The sequence below is a fragment of the Vicia villosa genome, linkage group LG7 (genome assembly GCF_029867415.1).
Source record: "Vicia villosa cultivar HV-30 ecotype Madison, WI linkage group LG7, Vvil1.0, whole genome shotgun sequence".
In the NCBI taxonomy this organism is placed as follows: Eukaryota; Viridiplantae; Streptophyta; class Magnoliopsida; order Fabales; family Fabaceae; genus Vicia; species Vicia villosa.
Genome location: NC_081186.1, coordinates 53,557,105 through 53,578,740, shown reverse-complemented (window position 1 = coordinate 53,578,740; position 21,636 = coordinate 53,557,105). Strand labels below are relative to the sequence as shown.

General features: G+C 34.1%; 2 protein-coding genes across 2 annotated transcripts; one reads left to right on the top strand and one right to left on the bottom strand.

Annotated features, from left to right (window-relative positions):
* Positions 1 to 2,173: 2,173 nt before the first annotated feature.
* LOC131619067 (uncharacterized) lies at positions 2,174 to 13,741 on the bottom strand. The gene is made up of 6 exons (XM_058890208.1): positions 13,424 to 13,741; positions 12,650 to 13,264; positions 11,930 to 12,374; positions 11,638 to 11,792; positions 2,319 to 2,484; positions 2,174 to 2,241 (listed from the first exon to the last, which is right to left on the bottom strand). The coding sequence occupies exons 1-6, from the start codon at positions 13,739 to 13,741 to the stop codon at positions 2,174 to 2,176; spliced, it is 1,767 nt and encodes a 588-aa protein (XP_058746191.1).
* Positions 13,742 to 17,229: 3,488 nt separating this feature from the next.
* Positions 17,230 to 21,503, top strand: LOC131620580 (probable ADP-ribosylation factor GTPase-activating protein AGD8). Its single transcript, XM_058891705.1, has 7 exons — positions 17,230 to 17,547; positions 17,701 to 17,819; positions 19,069 to 19,492; positions 19,650 to 19,910; positions 20,450 to 20,575; positions 20,950 to 21,048; positions 21,163 to 21,503. The coding sequence occupies exons 1-7, from the start codon at positions 17,479 to 17,481 to the stop codon at positions 21,268 to 21,270; spliced, it is 1,206 nt and encodes a 401-aa protein (XP_058747688.1). The 5' UTR covers positions 17,230 to 17,478; the 3' UTR covers positions 21,271 to 21,503.
* Positions 21,504 to 21,636: the final 133 nt, after the last annotated feature.

The following is a 21,636-nucleotide window of genomic DNA, read 5'->3' as shown; positions in this document are numbered from 1 at the left end:
GGTTAGAACTTTTGACAAAAAGAATTTAGTGTTGATTCATATTTTTTTTAAGTTATTTATATACACGAAAAAAATATACACGAAAAAAATTTAGTGTTGATCCATTTATTTATATGAATTAATCATTCATATACACGAAAAAGATATAAAGATATAACTTACTATTTCATATTATGCATTAAGATACAACATTAACTATTTTATTGAATTGTATATGCTCAAATTAGAACTCAAAAATTAAAATTTATTGGACTTAGAGTTAGTATGAATAAACAATTTATTTGTAAGTTATATTTTAATATTAATAATTAATTTAATAAAATAAAAAAATTAGAATATCTAAAAATAAAAGAATTATTAAAATTTTAAAAATTGATTTAAAAATATTAATAATTAAAAATATTAATAATTAATTTAATAAAATAAAAAAATTAGAATATCTAAAAATAAAAGAATTATTAATATTTTAAAAATATGAATACTAATTTTATTTTTTATCAAATTAAATATATGTTCTTGCAAGGGTAATTTTGTTATTAACATACTTTCTTGTAACTCATTTGTAATCTCTTGTAACAACTTTCTGAGAATGGTGAATTAGAGAGCTGCTCTCTCCCTCATAGTAGATTGTTTGACTGAACTGGGTAAACGAACCTTCATCTTTTTCTCGCCTTATCGGTGTACGAATTATTATTGTTGTAGACCATTTATTTTTATTTTTGTTGGTTTATCACCACCGGTTTAGTCCGGTTTGGGGGTCAGTTCTGACATCGAGTGATTCAGCCCCCTCCCGGTCGCAGTTGTGGGGGATCGAACTGTGGTTCTCCCTACCAAGTCTAGCGCCAATTTATTATTGTTGTACAAAATTATTATTGTTGTAGACCATTTATTTTGGTTGCTACTATTCTTTGGCTCACAAATTGATATTGAATTTTGTCATGATTCACAACAAGATTCACAACAAAATTGTTACACAAAATTTACATCAATAAATAAAATAAAATAAGTCAATTCAAACTGACTCTTAATCTAATGAAAAAAATTAAACTTTTGTAATATAAAAACAGAGCCATCTTAAATTTTTGAAGGTCATGTGTAAATTAATTTTTTAATCACGATGACAAAATAAATAGAGGTTCTATTTATTGCGACAACATTTTAGGTCTTATTCAATAGCCTTCGAAAATACCATGCACACCTTCAAAGACAACTTGATAACAATCAATATTTAAATTTTAAAATTTAATGTCGAATATAATTGCTTCAAATTAGAAGACCTATAAAACATATTAAAGAATGAAAATGGTTTACATAGATGAATTTAAGGCACCTGCTTATGTTTAGATTGATGGAATAGAATAGAGCGAAATATAATAGAACATAATGGAATGAAGTGAGGCGGAGTGAAACGAAACATATATTTCATTTCATTTTTTGTGTATTTTTTATAATTTGACAGAACGAAACAAAATAAGTTAGTTCATTCTATTGCATACACCCAAAATCTGATGGAATGAAAATTAAAGGATTGGATGGAATAGAATGAAATTCATCCATCATGTTCTATGTTATGCTACATTCCGTCCTTTTTTTACCAACCCAAACAATGAAATATAACATTATGACATTCTATTTCGCTCCATTCCATCAGGTTCCATCAATTTAAACATAGTCATAGTCTTATAACACTAAAAGAATATAAATGATAAGCACAATTACATCTACCATTTTTTTTATTTTGTTTGAATTTTTATTGAGCTTTTAAATTTTACATTTTTGAAGCGGTCATTAATGAAATATTTTATTTCTACAATTATATTTTAAAAAATTTGTTTAAAAAAATTTATGTTACATTTTAATATTAAAATACTTCCGTTATCTTTTTTATTACAACAAGGGCCTAAGCCCTACAAAGAAAAACTACAAAAAAGAAACACGGGAACTAGAGGCCCCTGGCAAGTCATTAGTTAATAAGTTAACCAACACATCCGAACAATCATCAAAGAACTAATCTTGGTCCTAGCGCCAACGCATATATTAGCCTCCCAAAAGATATGAATCTCACTACAGCATCTCTGGTGATAAGATGATTAATACTTCTCAGTAGTCCTTTTGTTGCTCTAAATTGATTACACAAACCATTGAGCCTCGCAATGATAGTTTTATTGTCTGATTAAATCTTAATTCTCGGATATCCTTTTCCAATCGCATACTTAATCCCCTCCAACACTTCCCACAACTCTGCAACATTATTTTACAAAGGCCAATATATTTAGAGAACCACCTAACCCACCACCCCTTGTTATCACGAATAATACCTCCACACGTAGCAGATAAATTATGCTTAACAGCTCCATCCACATTGACACAAATCCAACCAATTGTTGATGGATTCCACCTGGTATTAACTATGTAATGTTGTTGCTCTATAAAAACCTGATGCAACGCCGCACTAGCACAATATTCCTTTGCTTTATCAATCACCTGCTGATATATGGGTTAAAACAAGCATCAAAATAATGGAATCAAAAGTTTGACTCTATCATACTTTCAAATGGATTTATTCCAAATTTTTGTGACACGTATTTGTACACAAAGGTGTGTGAAAACATTGTAATATTTCTTTATCTCTATGTTGATGACATATTGATCACTAGCAACAAGATGAATGGAATTTCAGAAACAAAGAGGTTTATATCTTTCACATTCAAGATAAAAGCTCTTGGACTAGGTGACGCTATTTTGGGGATCAAGATTCAAAGTAAGGCAAAATAGTGAGGACTATGAACTTAGTCAAACACATTATGTTGGAAAATACTTGATAAGTTCAAACTCTTACCTTTTAAAGAAGTGAACACTCCATTTGATCCTAGTGTCAAACTTCAAAAGAATGATGTAAGAATTATGGCTCAATTGAAATATGCAAGTGTAGTTGATTGTCTAATGTATTTGATGCAATGCACTAGACTCGACATAGCATTTACAGTTAGTAAAATGAGTAAATTTACTAGTAATCCAAATTGCGAGCATTTAAAGGTCATCACAAGGATTTTCGGTTATCTTTTGAAACCCAAAAGTCTTGGCCTTCATTATGGTAGGTTTCCTGCCATACTAGAGAGGTATACCGATGCGAGTTGAATATCAAATGTTGGAGATCAGGAAGATCATAAATCTATAATTGGATGGATATTTAAATTACTTGGAGGTGCAGTTTCTTGGAAGAGAAAGAAACAAACATGTATTACTCTTTCAACCATGGAATCAAAGTTAATGATTCTTGCTTCCACTGATCAAGAAGATGAATGGTTAAGGGACCTTCTGTTGGAAGTTCCATTGGCTAAAGACTGTTGGAACAAGATTGAGAATCTATGTTCAGAATCTGGTTTTGATGATAACAAGCATATATTTTGTGAGTGACAATTTTATTACTAATGATTTCATTAAGAATGCAGGTACTACGAGCCTTATATGACAGATCAGAAGTTCTGCGAAATAGCAAGATCTCACTCAAACAATTCATCAGATGTTCTGATTAAGAATATATCAAACAAGTCAATATCAGCAAATCAGAAGTAAAGAAGCAAATAAAGAACAAGACCAGTCAGAAGACTATGCAACAACATATTTGCATGAACAACAAATCAGAAGTCACATGAACAGCAGATCAGAAGGTTTTGATCAAATAACGTAAGTCACATACAAGAAGCTATTAACGGCAAAGGCACACGTGGACAAAGAAAAGAAAATGCAATATCAGCCTAATCAAAAGAAAAGTCGTTACAAACATCATCATTAGCAAAACGGCTGCAACAAGTTAATGGAACAACTCCCGAGGATGATTGAAGAAGCAGCCCACATGTAGCTTGTTGAAGAAAAAAAAAAGCAACACGCAAGCATTTAATGTGCTCTCCAAAGATCTGGATAACAGATACAATAAAAAATGGTATAAATAGAAGAAAGACTTATCATGGAATGTGTGGCTTAGGGAGATGAGAGGCTCAAAATTGGAATATCACTAAAAAGGTCAAAAGATGAAAAGAAGCAATCCTTAATAAGAAATGATGTTCTTAATCTATTTAAAGAATAAAGTTGAAGATCAAAGCAAGAAGCAATCCTTAATAAGAACTGATGTTCTTAATCTGCTTGAAGAAAAGAATAGAAGATCAAAGCAAGAAGCAATCCTTAATAAGAACTGATGTTCTTAATCTGCTTGAAGAAAATAATAGTAGATCAAAGTAAGAAGCAATCCTTAATAAGAACTGATGTTCTTAATCTGCTTGAAGAAAATAATAGAATACCAAAGCAAGAAGCAATCCTTAATAAGAACTGATGTTCTTAATCTCCTTGAAGAAAAGAATAGAAGATCAAAGCAAGAAGCAACTCAAAATAAGATCAGTTGTTCTCTATCTTCTTGAAAAGAAGAATAAGAGATCAATACAAAAGGCAATTCAGAATATATATTATGTTCCCAACATGCTCTTGAAGAAGAATTAAAGATGAAGATCAACTAGAAGAAGGTCTCAACAACTAAAGCCAGTGCTCTTACGCTGCCTACTCACACCAAGCTAGGATCTCATTAGAAGATGCAGACAAGAAGAGTCCAAAGAATAATTACTTAAAACAATTACTTGTCATACAGTTGTAGCAACCTGCCTAAAAATTTCAGCTTTCGAGTCGCCACCTATTCTGAAGGGCGAATAGGAAACCCTACGCAGATAAGAGATTGAGGGTAAGTTATTATAATCAGGCTGAGGGAAGGTGTTGGGCACCCTCAGCCCTTTCCTAAAGGCTAATGTTCAAAGATTAGGGTCACATGGCAGGATTTGTAAAGAAATGTGGCAAATAGAATTTTAATGACATGATTGAGATTTTGAAGAGGGGGACTCGCCTTGTTGCCAAGTGCCTACGTACCTCCTTAGGGAGGATCAGAGTCTGCGTAGTTCGGGGAAGGTTGTACGCCATTAGGATTGAATTTGATTAGAGATGTGTTTTTTATAGGCTTTTTGAATGACCTATCGTAGTTTGATTGTATTGTAGTTTGAATGGATTTTAGAATTATTTTAGGGTTTGGGCGTACAACCCTGATTTGGCACAATTAACCGCAATGATCAATAGGTCTGATCACCATAGTTAAAAGATTAAGGATTTGCATTGTTACCAATTCAAATCGATTAATTCGATTATCACTAATAACAACTTATCGTATTTTATTATTTTATGAATTTTATTTTATACTGTTACCTCTCATGACCGGTTAATACGGTCACAAATAATAACAGATTAATTATAGAACGAGGCAGGATTAATCACCACAATCAATAAGATGATTGCAGCCATTTAATCGAATATAGTTTGATTTTATTTTAATTTAACAGTATTTTAATTAAAATCATTGTTAACCACAGCGATCAATCGATTTAATCGGCGCGAATAACAAATTAAAAATTTTAATATAACTATCATGTATTTATTTTTATTAAAAAATAATTATAACATAATTAACATATATTAAAATAAGTATTTTAATTTAAAAAAAACAAATAATTAAAATAAATTAGGTTTAATAAGTTTTTATTAGGGATTTGATTAAGTGTGGTATTTTAGGAGGCTCATGTTATAGGGACTCAACCAGGGGCGTTAGATCTGAAGTTAATGGGATTGTATGGTCAGATTAAGAGGGTGTACGGTGAGAGCTATGATAAGGAGCGCACAAGATCATGTAGGGAACTTTAGAAAAAATAATATGTTGGAGGAGGGATTCGAACCCACGCCCCCTCCTCACAGGCGCATCACACAACCAACCAACCAAGCAAGCAACTTTGTTTATTATGCGCCCTCGGTGAAACAAATAAAACAAGTGACCCCCAAACGAAATTTTACGCGCGCGATTTGAAATTGCCCAACCAGAATGGGACACGCACTCGTCTTCCCCAAGAAGACACAAGAACCTGCACCTTTTTACTACCAATTTGCTACGAATTTTCCGTAGCAACTGCAAACTACAAAAATAGCGAATAGCTCCCTCCCCCATATAAATGTGGCGCACCTGTTCCAAAAGTTTAGTATAGACGGTACGAACCCAATCATGCAATCAATTTAGCCTAATTTTAACTCTAGTTAAAAGCCCTAAATTAAACCCTAAAACCTTCAACCGGTCATCAATGGCAGAACGCGATTAACACACGCAAACTTCATAAAACCAATCCAGAAACAACCAGGGCATTAAGAACAAACAGAATACACAATCAAAACACCATGGGAATGCCTATATCACACTAATCAAACCAAAGTTCAGAGCAACTTACCTGGGCTCGTTTGGAGAAATTCTGGGGGTGTTGAGGTCGTGTGAGTGTCCGAACAGCTTCAGAGTGATCCCACGAACACGTTGCAATACTTAGACTCCTTTGAAAACTCCTTAATCTCTCAAACCGATTCTGAATTTTTTGTGACTTTTCTTTGTTCTTGCAAGTGTGTTTGTGCACGAATCTCCCACCCCTAATCCACTGTCTTGACTTGTATATTTATAGGAGACTTAAATTAGGTCAAAAACGAAGCCCATAGTCCTTGAATCCAAGCTTGCAAGATTTGGACATTTGATTTTATTTCTTGAATAGAATCTTTCTTTTTTTTAGCCAAACTTGTATCAATCTCTTCCCAATTGGTTTGCCACGAAAATTGAGGTATATTTTGCCATTAATATTGATTGAAAAACAATCAAAACATATTTTCTACCAAATATTTGATTTTTCATTTAATTAAATCATTAAAAATTAATTTTAAATGAAATAAAATTATGTAAAATCAAATAAAATGATATAATTCATGGCATATGTTTTGGATAGCTTGTGGACCAAGTTTGGGTCATAAAATGTAGGCCCATTTGTAAGAATTTCAATTTTTTTGCCTTCTTATTTCACATTTGGTCCCTCAAAATCTCCTAACTTTGATCAAGCATATCTCCTTCAATTTTTAAGCTATGAGGGGGTTCTAATACTTTTTAGAAACCTCAAGAGGTCCTCTACAAGCCACTTTGGAACATATTTCTCATTTGAAGCTTTTATCTTGATCATATTCTCTTTGGGAAAAGACTGTTTCCGAAGGATGCCTGAAAATGACCTATAATCTTTTGCCTTGTATCTTCTAAATGAAGCATTTCTAGCCTTGGCTTGTGAGACACAAAGTTGTAGAGAATCCAATTTTCTTCAAGATAGGCTTTGAGTGGGGAATTTTTGATGTTCCATGTGAAAGTTATGCCCAGTCAAAGTTGGGTTGACTTTCTCCTAAGAAACCCTAATTTGAACCTTTTTGTATTTGTTCATCTCTGAGTTTCTATTAATGGAATCATGATCAATTCTTGATCAAATGATGATTATGCATCCTACACTTGATGTTTGCCTAATGATCATGGTTTGAATCATGCTTTGATATTAGTTGACCTTCCAGTTTGAATCAGTTGACTGTGAATTATCTGGATCCATTTGAGTGAGCCATGTCTTGAGATTTGAACTTGGCCCTTGTTATGAGAGAGGTGTGGGAGGTAAATTTTGGGGTATGACAACAGTTTGTACTTAGAATATCTGGTTATTAGGAAGCACTATATTAAAGCCAATCTAAAATTGGTGATGATGCCTTGAGCGACCAATTTAAGGTCAGAAGCTTGAGAAGACAGTGGTTGCGGTCATTGTGAAAATCTCTTGGAGACCAATTGAAGGTCAGGAGTCCAAGAGTCAATGGATGTTATATCTCATGGAGATCACTGAAGAGTCCATTGCTGTTAGTCACGAGCAGTTGGCTTGTGCAGGGTTAGTCACAGCAGTTGGCGGTGCAGGATTGTTATTCACGACAGAGGTTTGTGCAGTTGTAATCAAGATTAGTTATAATGGATTAAGACCTCTAGACAGAGGCAAATCACCTGAAGAAGGTGGACTGGAGGTAGCTAGGGATAGCAAGCAGACCTAAACCCTCGGGGCCCATCCGCACCCGAACCCGAGTCAACGGGGGAAAACCCGAGTTGACCGAGTTTGAGTTCGGGTGCCACCCGATATTTCGGGTGCGTGTTTGGGTAGTGTGAAACCTACTCCCGAAACCCGAAATCAAACCCGCTTATATATATATATATATATATATATATATATATATATATATATTTATATATAAATATAAATAATATATATAAATATATATATATATATTTATATATATATATATATATAAATATAAATAATATATATAAATATATATATATATATATTTATATATATATATATATAAATATAAATAATTATTTATATATATATAAATATAAATAATTATATTTATATATATAAATATAAATAATATATATATATATATATATAATATAAAATATATTGTGGAAAGTTGTAGGAAAAATATATTTTTGTGTATTTTGTTACGGGGTTCGGGTTTGGGTGAAAAAACTCGAAACTCAACGGGTGTGGGCGTGAGTGTTATTTTGTCACCCGAACAGTATTTAGGTTTGGGTTCGGGTGCCGATTTCGGGTGCGGGTTTGGGTTGTGTGAAACCCGCACCCGACCCGACCCGTTGTCATCCCTAGAGGTAGCCTTATTTAGAAGGTGAACCAGGATAAAATTAAACGTGTTCTTTACTTTCTGTATCATTCATTTAACTCCGTTCAAATCATGTTAACATATTCAGAACTGTACTGAGCAAGTCAGAAGTTCTGATAACACATAAGAAGTTTAAATGAACATATCATTGGTTATGCAACTCAATTCCAAGCATGCTTTTGCAACACAAAAAGCATATCCAATAGATGAAATTACCAAAGAAAGAAAGGACGTTAAAAAGAAAGGGAAATCAAAAAGAATGAAAGAACACAATTCAATCCCCTCTTTCTTGTGTTTTTCTCCACTTTCAAAGACAACGTCTCAAAGGTGTTGATACATTGCGATAGTCAAGCCACTTTGGGTTGGGCATTAATCCAAGTGTATAATGGAATGAAAGTCTAGGCACATAGGTCTTAGGCATTATTTTGTTAAAAAATTGATTAAGAATGAAATCATTTCACTCACACATACATACGATTGAGCTATATTTTAGTTGATCCTTCTGTTATGCTATTGGCTATAAAAGACTACCTCAAGAGGTATGTGATTGAAGCTCCTTGAGTAAGATTTATAATAACGATGACAACCCAATATAACATTAATAAAACATTAACCTCAAGATTCAATGGGTAACAATAAGTTGTTGATTTGAATTTTTGTGCAACATTATATAATAATGTTGACTATTGTATTTGAAGGGTTAAGTTTTTAAACTCTTAATGAAGTTCAATGTTGAGAATGTGTATCTGAAGTAAAGTGGAGAATTGGAGTTTCTCCCATGATAAATTCACAAAACTGAAAAAATACATGGGCATAAATAGTGCTAGGAGATAGATGTAAACGAAGAAATATTAAAGAGTGTGTGCAAGGTAACACCAATCTAATCACAAGGAATAACAGGTTCAAAGCATTGTTACCTAAGATTCTTATTAGACTTTCTTTTGTCCTTATTAAGATTAAGTTTAAAATCGAAAGATACTTAACTATTTTAACATTCTTTGTTTCCTTTTTTGGAATGGGTATTATTATTATTAGAACGATTGGGGGTTTTTGTAATTAATAACAATAATAATTACCATGAATGTGTTCCAAAATGACAAGAAAATATGTAAGTGAGAAAATGAACAATCAATGCATGGAAAATAGTCTCACATAGAAAGCATCACTCACTTTAAAAGTTTTTAGAAAGAGTTACATCCATTAACTCAATAAAAGAGATAAAGAGGATAAAGCTCCACATGGAAAAATGTGGTGGTCAAATGTCTTATGCCATTTGTCTCCCCCACACCCCCGTCACAAATTTCGTCATTGACGTCACCGGCTCCAACTCTAGGACCAAGTCCAAAGGCAAGGTGTAGAGGCGCTAGTAGCGACACTTGAGCATTTAGGCACGACGCATCAGAACAACCAAGCTACTTGCAATGTTATACACCGGCACCAGAGGCGTTTCGACGGTCGACCTTGGCTGGCTCGTGGCGACAAGTTGTCACATATGGTGGCAATCGTTGCTCTTGTTTTTAATAATCGTTGCTTAAGTTTGTTTTTTGAATTCGAAAATAGGCAATGCTATATAAAGTGTTATAGTAAGCAATTGAAAATAGACAACAATTATGAAGTGTTGCAAGTTGGCGAAAAAGTTACAATACTTAGTAAAAAGTGTTGTTGAAAGGTGTGTTTCATCAATGTTGGAATCTTGTGAAACAACACTACTTGACCCATAAATAGATAATTTCAAATTCAGAAGAAAAAAAAAACACATAACAAAAGTACATCCTTTTCACTAAAAATTCAAGATTTGTTTTTGTGCAAACTCGAAGTAAGCTAAATTATTTTGGGTATTCCTAGGCGTTGACTCTAAGACATTTAAGTGTGTGCTTGAAATACTATTAGAAAAGTGATTTCGTTCATGATTTAAGCTTTGATCCATTCAACTTATAAACATTATCAAATAAGTAGCTGCCATAAGAGGGATGGATATTCAAAGATTATTCGTTATATGATCTAACAACTCTACTATAATGATTTACTTTGATCATGTGTCCCTCTAAGGCAGATTCATATTAGGTTCTATAATTAAATATTACTATGGATTACAACTAAAAGGATGACGTCATCGGTCTGACATCATTGTGATCATGTTTGTGTTTTGTGATTATTCAATTCTATGGTCTGTAAACTCTTTAAATATTATGACTTTAAAAAATTTATATTAGGATTAATCTCAATCAATTGGACTTTGTGACTAGGTTGTGGCTCTATATGTTATGAAAGTTAAACCATTATGAAATTTTGATGGTAACAAAAAGAATAAGACAAAGTTAAGCATAAGTATCACTAAACAAGAAGATATAAAAAAAAAGTTGATTAAATTTCAATGTTGAAAAAAATAAATAAAAACATATCAAATTTAAATATCAATATAGAAAATAAAAAATGAATCTTCTATAAAAAAATAAAAAATTCACAATGAATCCTTTTAGTAGAATTCAAAAAGATTTCTCTATTATATTTTACTACTTTTTCCAAGTAACAATTTAACTATTTTAAAACGTAAACATGCAGAAACGTTATTTGTCACCTATGTAATAAAGAAATAAAATTTCTTTATTTACCCTCCTGGGGTGAGAACCTCTGCTGAAAATTTCATAATACCCCTGACTTCGGAGATGCATATTTGAAGTCAACTTTTCTTCTATTTTCGCAGAATTGTGAGATATATCTCCAAAACACATTTTTTTGGATGTCTTCGGAGATGCATCTCCGAAAACATCCATTTCCACATTTTCATTATTTTGGAGATGCATCTCAGAAATATGCTCTGAGTTTTTTTTTTTTCAAAATAATGGTTAATATAATATTTTACGTTAATCAACAAAATATAATAGAATCGACAAAATAAAACACGTAAATTAGAATAAAATAATAATATTATAAATACAAAAAATAGTTGTATGGGATCGTGCTCAGTGTCAAAATAATAATACAACCTGAAAACAAAAAAGTCAGTAATAAAATATAAATAGGCAACTGCTAGTGAGTATGCCTAACCCTAACTATCTGGGACCTCCTCTGCCGTCTATACGCCGCCGCACCAGCCGCGTCACTGACCATCCTCTCCATAATAGCAACTGCCTCTGGACCGCCCTGCTCAATGATACCTCTGTCCAATGCATCTTGTCCAAGCATCTGTATCCGTTGGTATACTGGCAGGAGATCAATGGCATGGTCATCCTCGGCATGCTGGTTCTCCAAGATCTTCTCATGTGCTGGCCTAAGAGGATCTCCGGGAGCATCGGGTGTTATCAAAGGATGTGACACACGATAAAACCATGTGACGTACCCTTCACACAGTGCCACTCTTGGGTGGCCACCATACGCCGATACTCCTCGGGAACCAAATGATGCGCCCAATCCTCAAATATAGCAGTGAGGCCCACTCGGGTAATGGTGTCGGGAGCAGCCTCAAGCGGAGACGTCGGTATTATCTGTACACGTCCAAACTGCCTAATGCACCGCTCCGGCAGATACCTGACCATGGTGTTGGTCCCACACGCCAACCATATAGAGTATAAAGCGGTGCGGTCGAATGGGACAACAAGACAGTAATTAGTGAAGGGTGTCCAATGGATGTCATCATGCACAGTGTGGTCCAGGTACACGCGATATGGGCCCACCGTGTTATTCCCTCTCTGGAGGACGAATCGTGCGGCCCTGGGCATGCCCTCATTGTACGCAGGATCAATAGCGAAACCATGGATGTGGTGGAAGTATAAGATGATCCATCCCTGAAACATAAATACGATACGATAACATAATATGTGAAATAATATTGAAAAAAATATTAAATGTGAAATAATAATAATAATACGATAATATTGAATATTAAATGTGAAATAATATTGAAATAATACGATACAATAATATAATATATTAAAAAAATATGAACCATAATTAAATGTGAAATAATCAAACAAAAACGTACCGTGAGGAATGTGCATGATCCAGTCAACTATCTGGTCCTCTAGTTGGAGGCTTCATTCAGCTTCTAGTATAGGTATACCAAAATAGCTGCCCCCCAATTCCACTGGTCTACTATAGTCAGATCGATAAAGTACCGGAGATACGTCATGTCGATGTAGGTTGTACTTTTGTCCACAAAGAGTGCAGTGCCTACCAATAACATGAACCAGCACTGCAGAGCGCAAGCACGGTGATACTCAGTAAAAAGCTCGTCACTCTCCTGCTCCAACTCTGGTGCCGCCACCAAGTGGTTCTCATACAGCTGTATCAAGCTGGAGAACTTGATACGCGCCCCACCCGTTTCTCTACACTCGTAATCCTCCATGTTTGGGTCCATGCCCAGATAGCCCACCATCCACTCAATGGCCTCAACCATTAGTATCAGGGAATGGTCGAGCAGCCTCCCTCTGATCAGCAGGTGGAGCAGACAGGCCACGTCGTGTAAGGTGATCGTGAACTCCCCAACAAGAAGGTGGAAATAAGATGTCTCCTTGTGCCAAGCGCCCTGCATGTCGTGGCTGATGGTACTATAGTCGGTTATGCATAACCCGCCAAGCCCGCTCCCAGCTACCACGTCATTAAACCACTGAGCCTGTGGTTTAAACAGAGAAAATATCTTCTGTGCATGGTTCACGGATTTTATGGTCGGTCGTTCCTGTCACAACAAAAACAAAAAAGAAACTTAGTTAGACCGTTAAGAGAAAGTGGAATAAAAACCTAAATAAGAAACGGTTAAATTATAAAGTGTAATTAAAAAAACTACCTCTCCCTCCCAAACACGTCGAGCGACGTGGTCGTGATAGTAAATCAGTACGGAAGTGTGTGTAGGCCCTCTCGGGTACCCCTCCTCCGTATCATCCTCCCCGCTCGAAGGGTTAGCATATGGTATATCATCCTCATGATGTCTCACATCCTCCTCGATCTCCTCCTCCTCACGTACCACCTCAGGAGAGAAAGAGGCCCGAGTCAGCCGACCCCTAGATCCAGATGAGGAACCAGCAGGCGCCTCATCCGTTTGGATGGGTACTCGACCCCGTCCCCGTGTCGATGCTAACTGTGAGGTCCGCTCGCGTTGAGCCGATGCGGTCCGGGTCTCCCTACCCTGTCTAAGTCGTGCGGGGTTTCCTGACATTTTCTTGAAAAAATTGAAACCGGTAAGAAGGTGAAACAATCTAGAAAATAAAAAAAATGAGTTCATTTCGGAAGTGCATTTCCGAAACTAGTCAGAGAGGTGTTTTCGGAAGTGCACTTCCGAAACAACCTGCGAACACCATCTTTAGCAGAAACCCATTTCTTCCCCTAAATGCTTCAAAATTCATTTTTTCCTATCTAAACACCCTCAATGACGTATAATAACTTAACCCTATAACATTTTGCTAATTTCAAACAGCCATAATATGAATTTCAATCCTACAGTTTAAGGTTGTGAGAACTTACAAATTGTAAGCTTTGAATGTAGCTTTTGAAATAGTCTTTGAAGGTTGTAAAGCAAATTTAGAGAATCAACTTTGTGTAGTAGTGGCAAGAAATGGGGGGATTTTTGAAAGTTTTGAGTTTTAGGATAAAATGAAAAAGGGGGGAGGTTGTTTTGTTTAAACTGCAAAACACATGTGCTTTTGGATATGTATCTCTGAAATCACCCTTTCGGAAATGCATCTCCGAAAACACATTTTTTTTAAATAAAAAAATGATTTCGGAGATGCATCTCCGAAATCACCCTTTGACTTCGAAGATGCACTTCCGAAATATATGGGCGTTTTTGGAATTTCGCAGTGGTTCCTAAAAAGGTAGTGGAGTGGATAAAAAAATTGTCTAAAGAAAAATCTTCAACCATTGTAGTAGTATTGACTAAAGAATAGTCAATATATCTAGCAACCATTGTTAGCCTCCATTATATTAAAAGTAAATATTTTAACAGCTACCTTCACACCAAAATATGACACCAAATACTACACCGCATACATTGATTACCGTATTTATATGGTGAACAATATTTTTCCATTAAAATAGTATCATTTCTAAAAATAATTTATTTTTAAAATTTATTTTAAAATAACACAAATATAAGAATGTGTACATCCTTAGCTATTTATTTTACTTATAATTCATTAATCACTTTCACTACTTAATTAACCAATTAAATACATACTATTAAGTATTAATCATGTTCCGACACTAAATTATAAATGTATTAACCAACTTTTACACTTTATTAACCAATTTTATTTTATTATTTAATATTTTTTTAATTTTTGAGAACTCATTAACCAAATTATGAATTGTATAAACCAACTTTATATATAATATTAACCAAAGTTAATTTACTATGAAAGATTTAATATTTAATGTCAGAACATTCGATAATCAAACTCTAAACTATATTAACCAAAATTATTTTAGTATAAAATTATAAAAAATTAAAAATAAATTATTATTATGGTATAAGTGTAACATTTTGGTGTCAAAATAACATTACTCATTTTGATCGCGACTTTACGTGTCTATAAATCTAATAACTGCAAGTGCATCGTGTAGTTTTAAAAGATATTGATTCCAAAGGGACTATGAATCGATCTACCGTTATCTAAGGTTACTATGTAAAGCTAAGACTACTAATATCTTGATTGTTTCTAAAGGGAAATGTGATTGTGAAGTCTAAGTAATTTAATAATAAATGGATATCAGTATGTATTTCGTTTAACTTAGGCGATCCAAAGGTCCATTGGCTATGGTTCTTATTTGATTAAAAATCTTTATTAATTTTGTTGTTTAAAAGTCATCCTCTCAAACTCTCGCTCTGTTGATTTAGACTCCTATCCTAACTCGTAATGTACGCTCTCGCCATCCCATTAGATTTAGAAAAGCTTTTTGAAAATAACATAGTTAATAAAATGCTCGCTTTATGAAGTCGTTACCTACTTAAATCTCCTATTCTCGAACTCTCGCTCTATTGACTCGGCTCATGCTAGTATTTCCTAACATACGCTTTCGCCATCCCGTGTCGGGTTTAAAACACTTTTTGAAAGTAAATAATTTCTAATTAGTTTTAATACACTTTCGTCATCCTTAAAACTAATGCCTTATGTCTACTATCCAGTTAAAGATCTCAAACTCTCGCTCTATTGATTTTAACCTTTGACGGCCTTAAAACCTCAAACTCTCGCTCTATTGATTTTAAGACTCTATTAATTGAATTAGACATAAAACCAAAAACAAGTGATAGTTAATAAAAACATAATTAAGCCAACTTATTTCGGATCCCACGGTTAACTTACTTTACATACCGATATCTTAATTAATTAGCCAGACATATTGATACGGTTAAACATGCATAAATTTGTTCGGTTTATAATAAAAGGCATATTATAAGGCATACAATATATCATGCAATTAAATAATATAAAGGCAGCAAATAATAAACCTGAATGAAATAAATCTGAATCTTGAAGTACTCGAACCTCCATCGCAGGTTGGCTGGATCGTTCTTCAAATATTATTGGGCATAAAATTAAAGGCAAGGAAAATAAAAACTAAATCTAACATAAGGTTAGATCTATGAAAGGTTCACAACAATCTCCGGTGTAGAAATTGTTGTGAGAAAAAGAAGCGGTGAAATAAAATGCAGGAAAGAAATTAATGCTTGGAAAATAAATTTGGCAGCACTTCGTTAGCAAAAATCCTGACCCTGAAGACTGAAGTATCAGCCTCTTTTTATAGCTGAGGGTCTGCAGATTCGTTCCTTGAAAATAGCCACCTTTTGACTTGCAATTCGGAGACGCGCGTCTCCACATTTTTAGGAGACTTTGGCAACAGACTTGAGACGTGCGTCTCAAGTGGAGAACTTTTAGGGATGGTTGGAGACGAACGTCTCCTCTTCATGACGTGGCATGGACGTGGAAAGTAGAGTGGGAGACGGACGTCTCCACTCTTTACTTTGTCTTCTTCAATGTGGGCCACGCGCTGAAGTGGTCATGTCCAGCTCCTTCGTGGGCTGGACTTGTATCTTTGCACAATTGGGTCTTCTTTGCACCTCTTTATTTGTTTGGCACCACTCTTTTATAAATATGGATGCTTTTTGCTCTATTTCTTCTCCTTTTCACGAATAACCTCAATACGAACGCAATACCTGAAACATCGTAAATACCCGCATAATATCATAATAAAACAATATAATTAAATGAAAATGCTAATAATATCTATGGATTTTAAGCCAAATATATGATATAAATTTGTGTTATCACATTTTAACTACAATGTATTTATAAAGAGACTCTCCTCTCTATTAGCAAATGTATAGGCCTCACTTTGTTATAAACCCAATTTATTAATACCCAAATATTTGTGTACAAACTAATCTTGAAGTGAAGAGTAAAACAGTCTAAGAAAAGAAACAATTATAATATCTAAAAGAATTACATTACAAAAACAACAACAATATATATCTATCTATCATCAAGAAGTTATATTATTTGATTGTTCATCTTTGGTCAGGGACAACAACCATTCACCCACCCCCGAAAACCCAATTGCTAACAGCACAATTACTCAAAGGCTATTTACGTCTTTCCGTACAAACTTTATTTTCCTACTCTAAAAAAAAAAGACCTTATTAAGACGATCGAAAATGGAAAACGAGCAAACTAAGGAAATAACACAAACCCAAAAATCACCAAATTTTGCGGTTTCAAACTACACATTAATTTTCATCCCCAAAAATAAAATAATCTAATATTTCTCAGGTGGTGCTCTTCTTCCACCAAAGCACCCCTGAGATATTCAATAATCAAAGGGATTCATTCATTCATTCAATTCCGTTTTTCATATACATTTTTGTTTTTGCAATTTCTTTGTTGCATTTTTCATAATCAAATGGCTTCTGATGGATTCACCGATAAGAATGTAGTGTTCAGAAAACTCAAATTGAAGTCTGAGAATAAGGTTCTGCATTTGCATTTGAATTTGAATTTTGATTTCTGGCTGATCTTTGATTTTTGATCGCTATTGTGATTGTGAATTTGCATTGTGTGATTTATGAGATCTGGTTTTAGATCTGTGAATTTTGATTTGTGTGCGTGCGATTTTTGGTTTCAGATGTGTTTCGATTGCAATACGAAGAATCCTACATGGGCGTCTGTTACGTATGGGATCTTTCTCTGCATTGATTGTTCTGCTGTTCATCGAAGTCTCGGCGTTCACATCAGTTTCGTGAGGTAGATTATTGATTTGTTTTGTTAAATGCTCGTGAATTTGGTTGTTTATGTTGTGATTCTGTGCGAAAATTGTTTGTGTGGAAGAGTTTGTGATTTTGTTGTGTTTTGATGAGATTTTAATGTGCGTGCTGATTCAGAGTAATGCTGTGTGATTAATGATTTTCCTGAAATGAATGGTTAAAATTTGGATAGTTGATGAAATTGCATTCGAGGTTTTGCGTCTAAAATGTAGGTTTAGTTTGTTATGGGTGAAATGATTTTGTGGTCTGGATGCAATGTAGAATAAATTGCTGGTGGATGTTTTTGTTGTTTATTGTGTAAGTTTTGGATTGTTGATGTAGACATGAGTTCCAATTTTTTGTGGCAGGTTTTGAATTTTATTTGAAATCAGAATAATATATGTTTTAGATATAAGATTTGAATTTGATTCGGAAATTGGAATTATCGTTCTTTGTATATGTGTTGGGAAACTGGGGAAGGAGTTGTTGGCATTCAATTTAATATTCATACAATTTGGATACTGATCTATCATCTGAGTAATGTTCAATTTGAATTTGCTTTGTAGATAACTTTTCAAATCGAGTAATGATCTTTGCACATACTTTGTCCTCACTTTCTCTGATGTTGGCTCATCAAGATTATTTAGAAAACGTTACTTTGGGACCAAACTGTCGTCCATTGTTTGCATGTCATTTTGTGATAACAAAGCGTGAGAAAGTATCATTCTTGTTTCTGTTAGTGTTTTGTGTTTTTTTTTGTGTTACATATTTAGATCGATATTATTTGAGAATCAAGATTGGAAAGATGTTTGTTGATATAAAGTCATCTTGTTGTGCTTCTTGAGTTTCCATGTGGTATGAGGCAATTGAATAGATAATTGAAAATAAATAATCAATTAGTTTAACTTCTATGAAGAGTTAATGTAGTTTTTAAGAGAAAAATTCATTTGATTAAGAGGTTCATTGTCCCTACAAAACACTATCTCTTTTTGTTTGTGTATAGGTCTATAAAATGTTGAACAGGAGTTATTTGCTTAATAAATTTTATTAGACTGGTAAGCGTAAGTTGTTAATCTAGAGAGATTTGATAGGACTCAGTTTTGTCGCTCAATTGAAATTTTTCACTCTGTCTGCATCTTTGTTTTACACAACTTTCTATAATAATTGCATAACCATCAATAGAGATGAAGTGGTAGAATTGAAGGAAGAAGGAAGAAAAGATTGATACCTATATGCCTTTTTCTACGCAGATCTACAAACTTAGACTCATGGACTCCTGAGCAACTAAAAATAATGAGCTTTGGAGGAAACAGTCGTGCAACGACTTTCTTTAAGCAACATGGTTGGACCGATGGTGGTAAAATAGAAGCAAAGTATACATCTAGAGCTGCAGAGTTATACAGGCAAATTCTCGCAAAGGAAGTAGCTAAAAGTATGGTTGAGGAGGGAGGCTTGACTCCATCACCTATTGTTTCTCAGTCTTCTAACGGACTTCCTGAGATCAAGATCGATGAGGTACTGAAAGAAAGCACTATGGAGAAGGTAGAAAAGCCCGAGAGCACATCTTCACCTAGAGCTTCACATACAGTAATGTCTAATAATTTGAAGAAGCCTATTGGTGGGAAAAAGCCTGTGAAGGGTGGGGGACTTGGTGCTCGTAAGCTCAATAGAATGGTAAGCAAATAATTAAGTTCAGTAGAAAGGTGTGGAAATTGTTATCTTTGTTTGTATGCTGTTTACTGGAACTGTCTGTTGGGTTAAAGTTGTCTGTTTCTCTATTTTAATTTAATGATATAGGAGTTACTGACAAAATGATCCTTGTAAAATGCAGTCAAGTGAGAATCTCTATGAGCAGAAGCCTGAAGAACCACCTTCTCCAGTTCCATCCACAACAAACAACAGTTTGTCTACCAGGTCATCTCTGAGTTCTCGTTTTGAGTATGTAGATAATGTTCAATCACCTGATTTGGATTCTGGAAGTTCAAATGCATTCAATCATGTTTCTGCACCAAAGTCATCAAGCTTCTTTGCAGACTTTGGAATGGATAGTGGTTTTCCCAAGAAATTTGGGTCAAGCACCTCAAAAGTCCAAGTAAGCCCTACTTGCACAATTTTAGCTATATATGTTTGTCTTGAAATTTGGATATTGAGGCTATGCCCAGTTTGAACTTTTGACAAGATACAGATCCATCATTCAAAATATGGTGAGAAGTGCTGACATCGAAGTGTTATATAATAGGAAGGAAAACTTGCAGAGACTTATTTTATTGTTTTAATATTTTTTTTTTTCAAAACTTGTGGATTCCTAAATTTTAATGTGGCATTAACATAGCCTCCCTAAATTTATTTTGTGATGGTGCCTGCTTAATTTTTATAACTAGAAGATATGTGCATTGGTTAGATTGGCCGAGAACAACATGATTGCATGGGCGTAAGTTGGGTGCTATAACAATATCATTCATTCATCTTATGGTCTTACTTGGTTATACCTCATCTGACTACAACATATGTTGCCAATCATCGTAAAATGTGCACTTAGTATTTCTTTCAACAATCATTTAACCTGCCCCTTATTTTTATTTTATCTGTTGCCATGAACTTATTTGTGTTTTTTCTTTTGGCTGATATAAGATTGAGGAAACTGATGAAGCAAGAAAGAAGTTCTCAAATGCCAAATCTATTTCGTCATCTCAATATTTTGGAGACCAGAACAAGGCGAGAGATGCTGAGACTCGGGCTACTTTGTCAAAATTTTCAGTATGTGTCCTTCCTTATAGTAACTTGCTGAAACATAGAGTGAGACATTTGTGTGGATCTTGGATGATCAATCCCCTTTATCTTTATGGGTCTATATTGGATTGCTTCTTTCAAACCATATTATGCTAGGACTTCTTGCATCAATAATCAAACTCCTGAAATTATTCTAGAATGGTCTCAAAAATTAGAAGCTAATTTGTATTACTTATATAAGCGGTAATGGATTAAGTTAACACATAAAGTTTAATCCATTCTAGTGTTAGAATTTTCTTATCCATCTGAAAAATAATTCTCTTGAATTTTGAGAATCTGAGTAAGCCAGTATTTGTTGAGTGGGACTCCACTTAACCTTGTTTTTCCTCTTGTTATTTCAGGGTTCATCTTCCATCTCTAGTGCTGATCTTTTTGGTGACAATGGAGACTCCACCATTGATCTTGCTGCCAGCGATCTCATCAATCGATTATCCTTTCAGGTATTCCTTACATTATTAAAATAGAAACTCCATGGTTCTCGGTTTCAGTTCCTGCATTGATGTCTGATAGGATGCTATGCCCCTTTCTCCCCCATTCCTCTGATTGTTTTTCAGGCACAACAGGATATCTCTTCCCTTAAGAACATTGCAGGAGAGACCGGGAAAAAACTCAGCTCCTTGGCCTCCTCTTTGATGACAGATCTTCAAGATCGAATACTCTAAAATTGTTTGTTCTGTATTTAAGAGAATTCGTCGAGTTTTTTTTTACCCATACCCGCCAATTGTGTTTCTTATGTCATAGAAGGGTTTATTATACAATTCTTTGTGAAACAAAAAAAATAAAATAATAAATGTACTATAAATTTCAGTCTTGTGATATAGACCAATGTCATGTATATAGAGGAGAAAAAACTTCTTGTGTACTTTATAAAGCTAGTTTCCTTTTATTTACTAAACCTTTAGCTTTCTATGCATATTTTTGATGAAACAAGCCAATAAATGTAATGAAATTAAGTTTGTTTTGATACAGTTTTGATATATTTTATATATCATCACAGCATCAAGTGTGAATTATTTTCATCATTTCTA

Coding starts and splice junctions, on each gene's coding strand:
- LOC131620580 (XM_058891705.1), top strand. CDS start 17,479: ATGGCTTCTGATGGATTCACCGATAAGAATGTAGTGTTCAGAAAACTC. Junction 17,548..17,700: donor AATTGAAGTCTGAGAATAAG/GTTCTGCATTTG, acceptor TTTTGGTTTCAG/ATGTGTTTCGATTGCAATAC. Junction 17,820..19,068: donor GTTCACATCAGTTTCGTGAG/GTAGATTATTGA, acceptor TTTTCTACGCAG/ATCTACAAACTTAGACTCAT.
- LOC131619067 (XM_058890208.1), bottom strand. CDS start 13,741: ATGTCAGGAAACCCCGCACGACTTAGACAGGGTAGGGAGACCCGGACC. Junction 12,375..12,649: donor ATTGGGGGGCAGCTATTTTG/GTATACCTATAC, acceptor TTTATGTTTCAG/GGATGGATCATCTTATACTT. Junction 2,242..2,318: donor TTTATCTGCTACGTGTGGAG/GTATTATTCGTG, acceptor ATAATGTTGCAG/AGTTGTGGGAAGTGTTGGAG.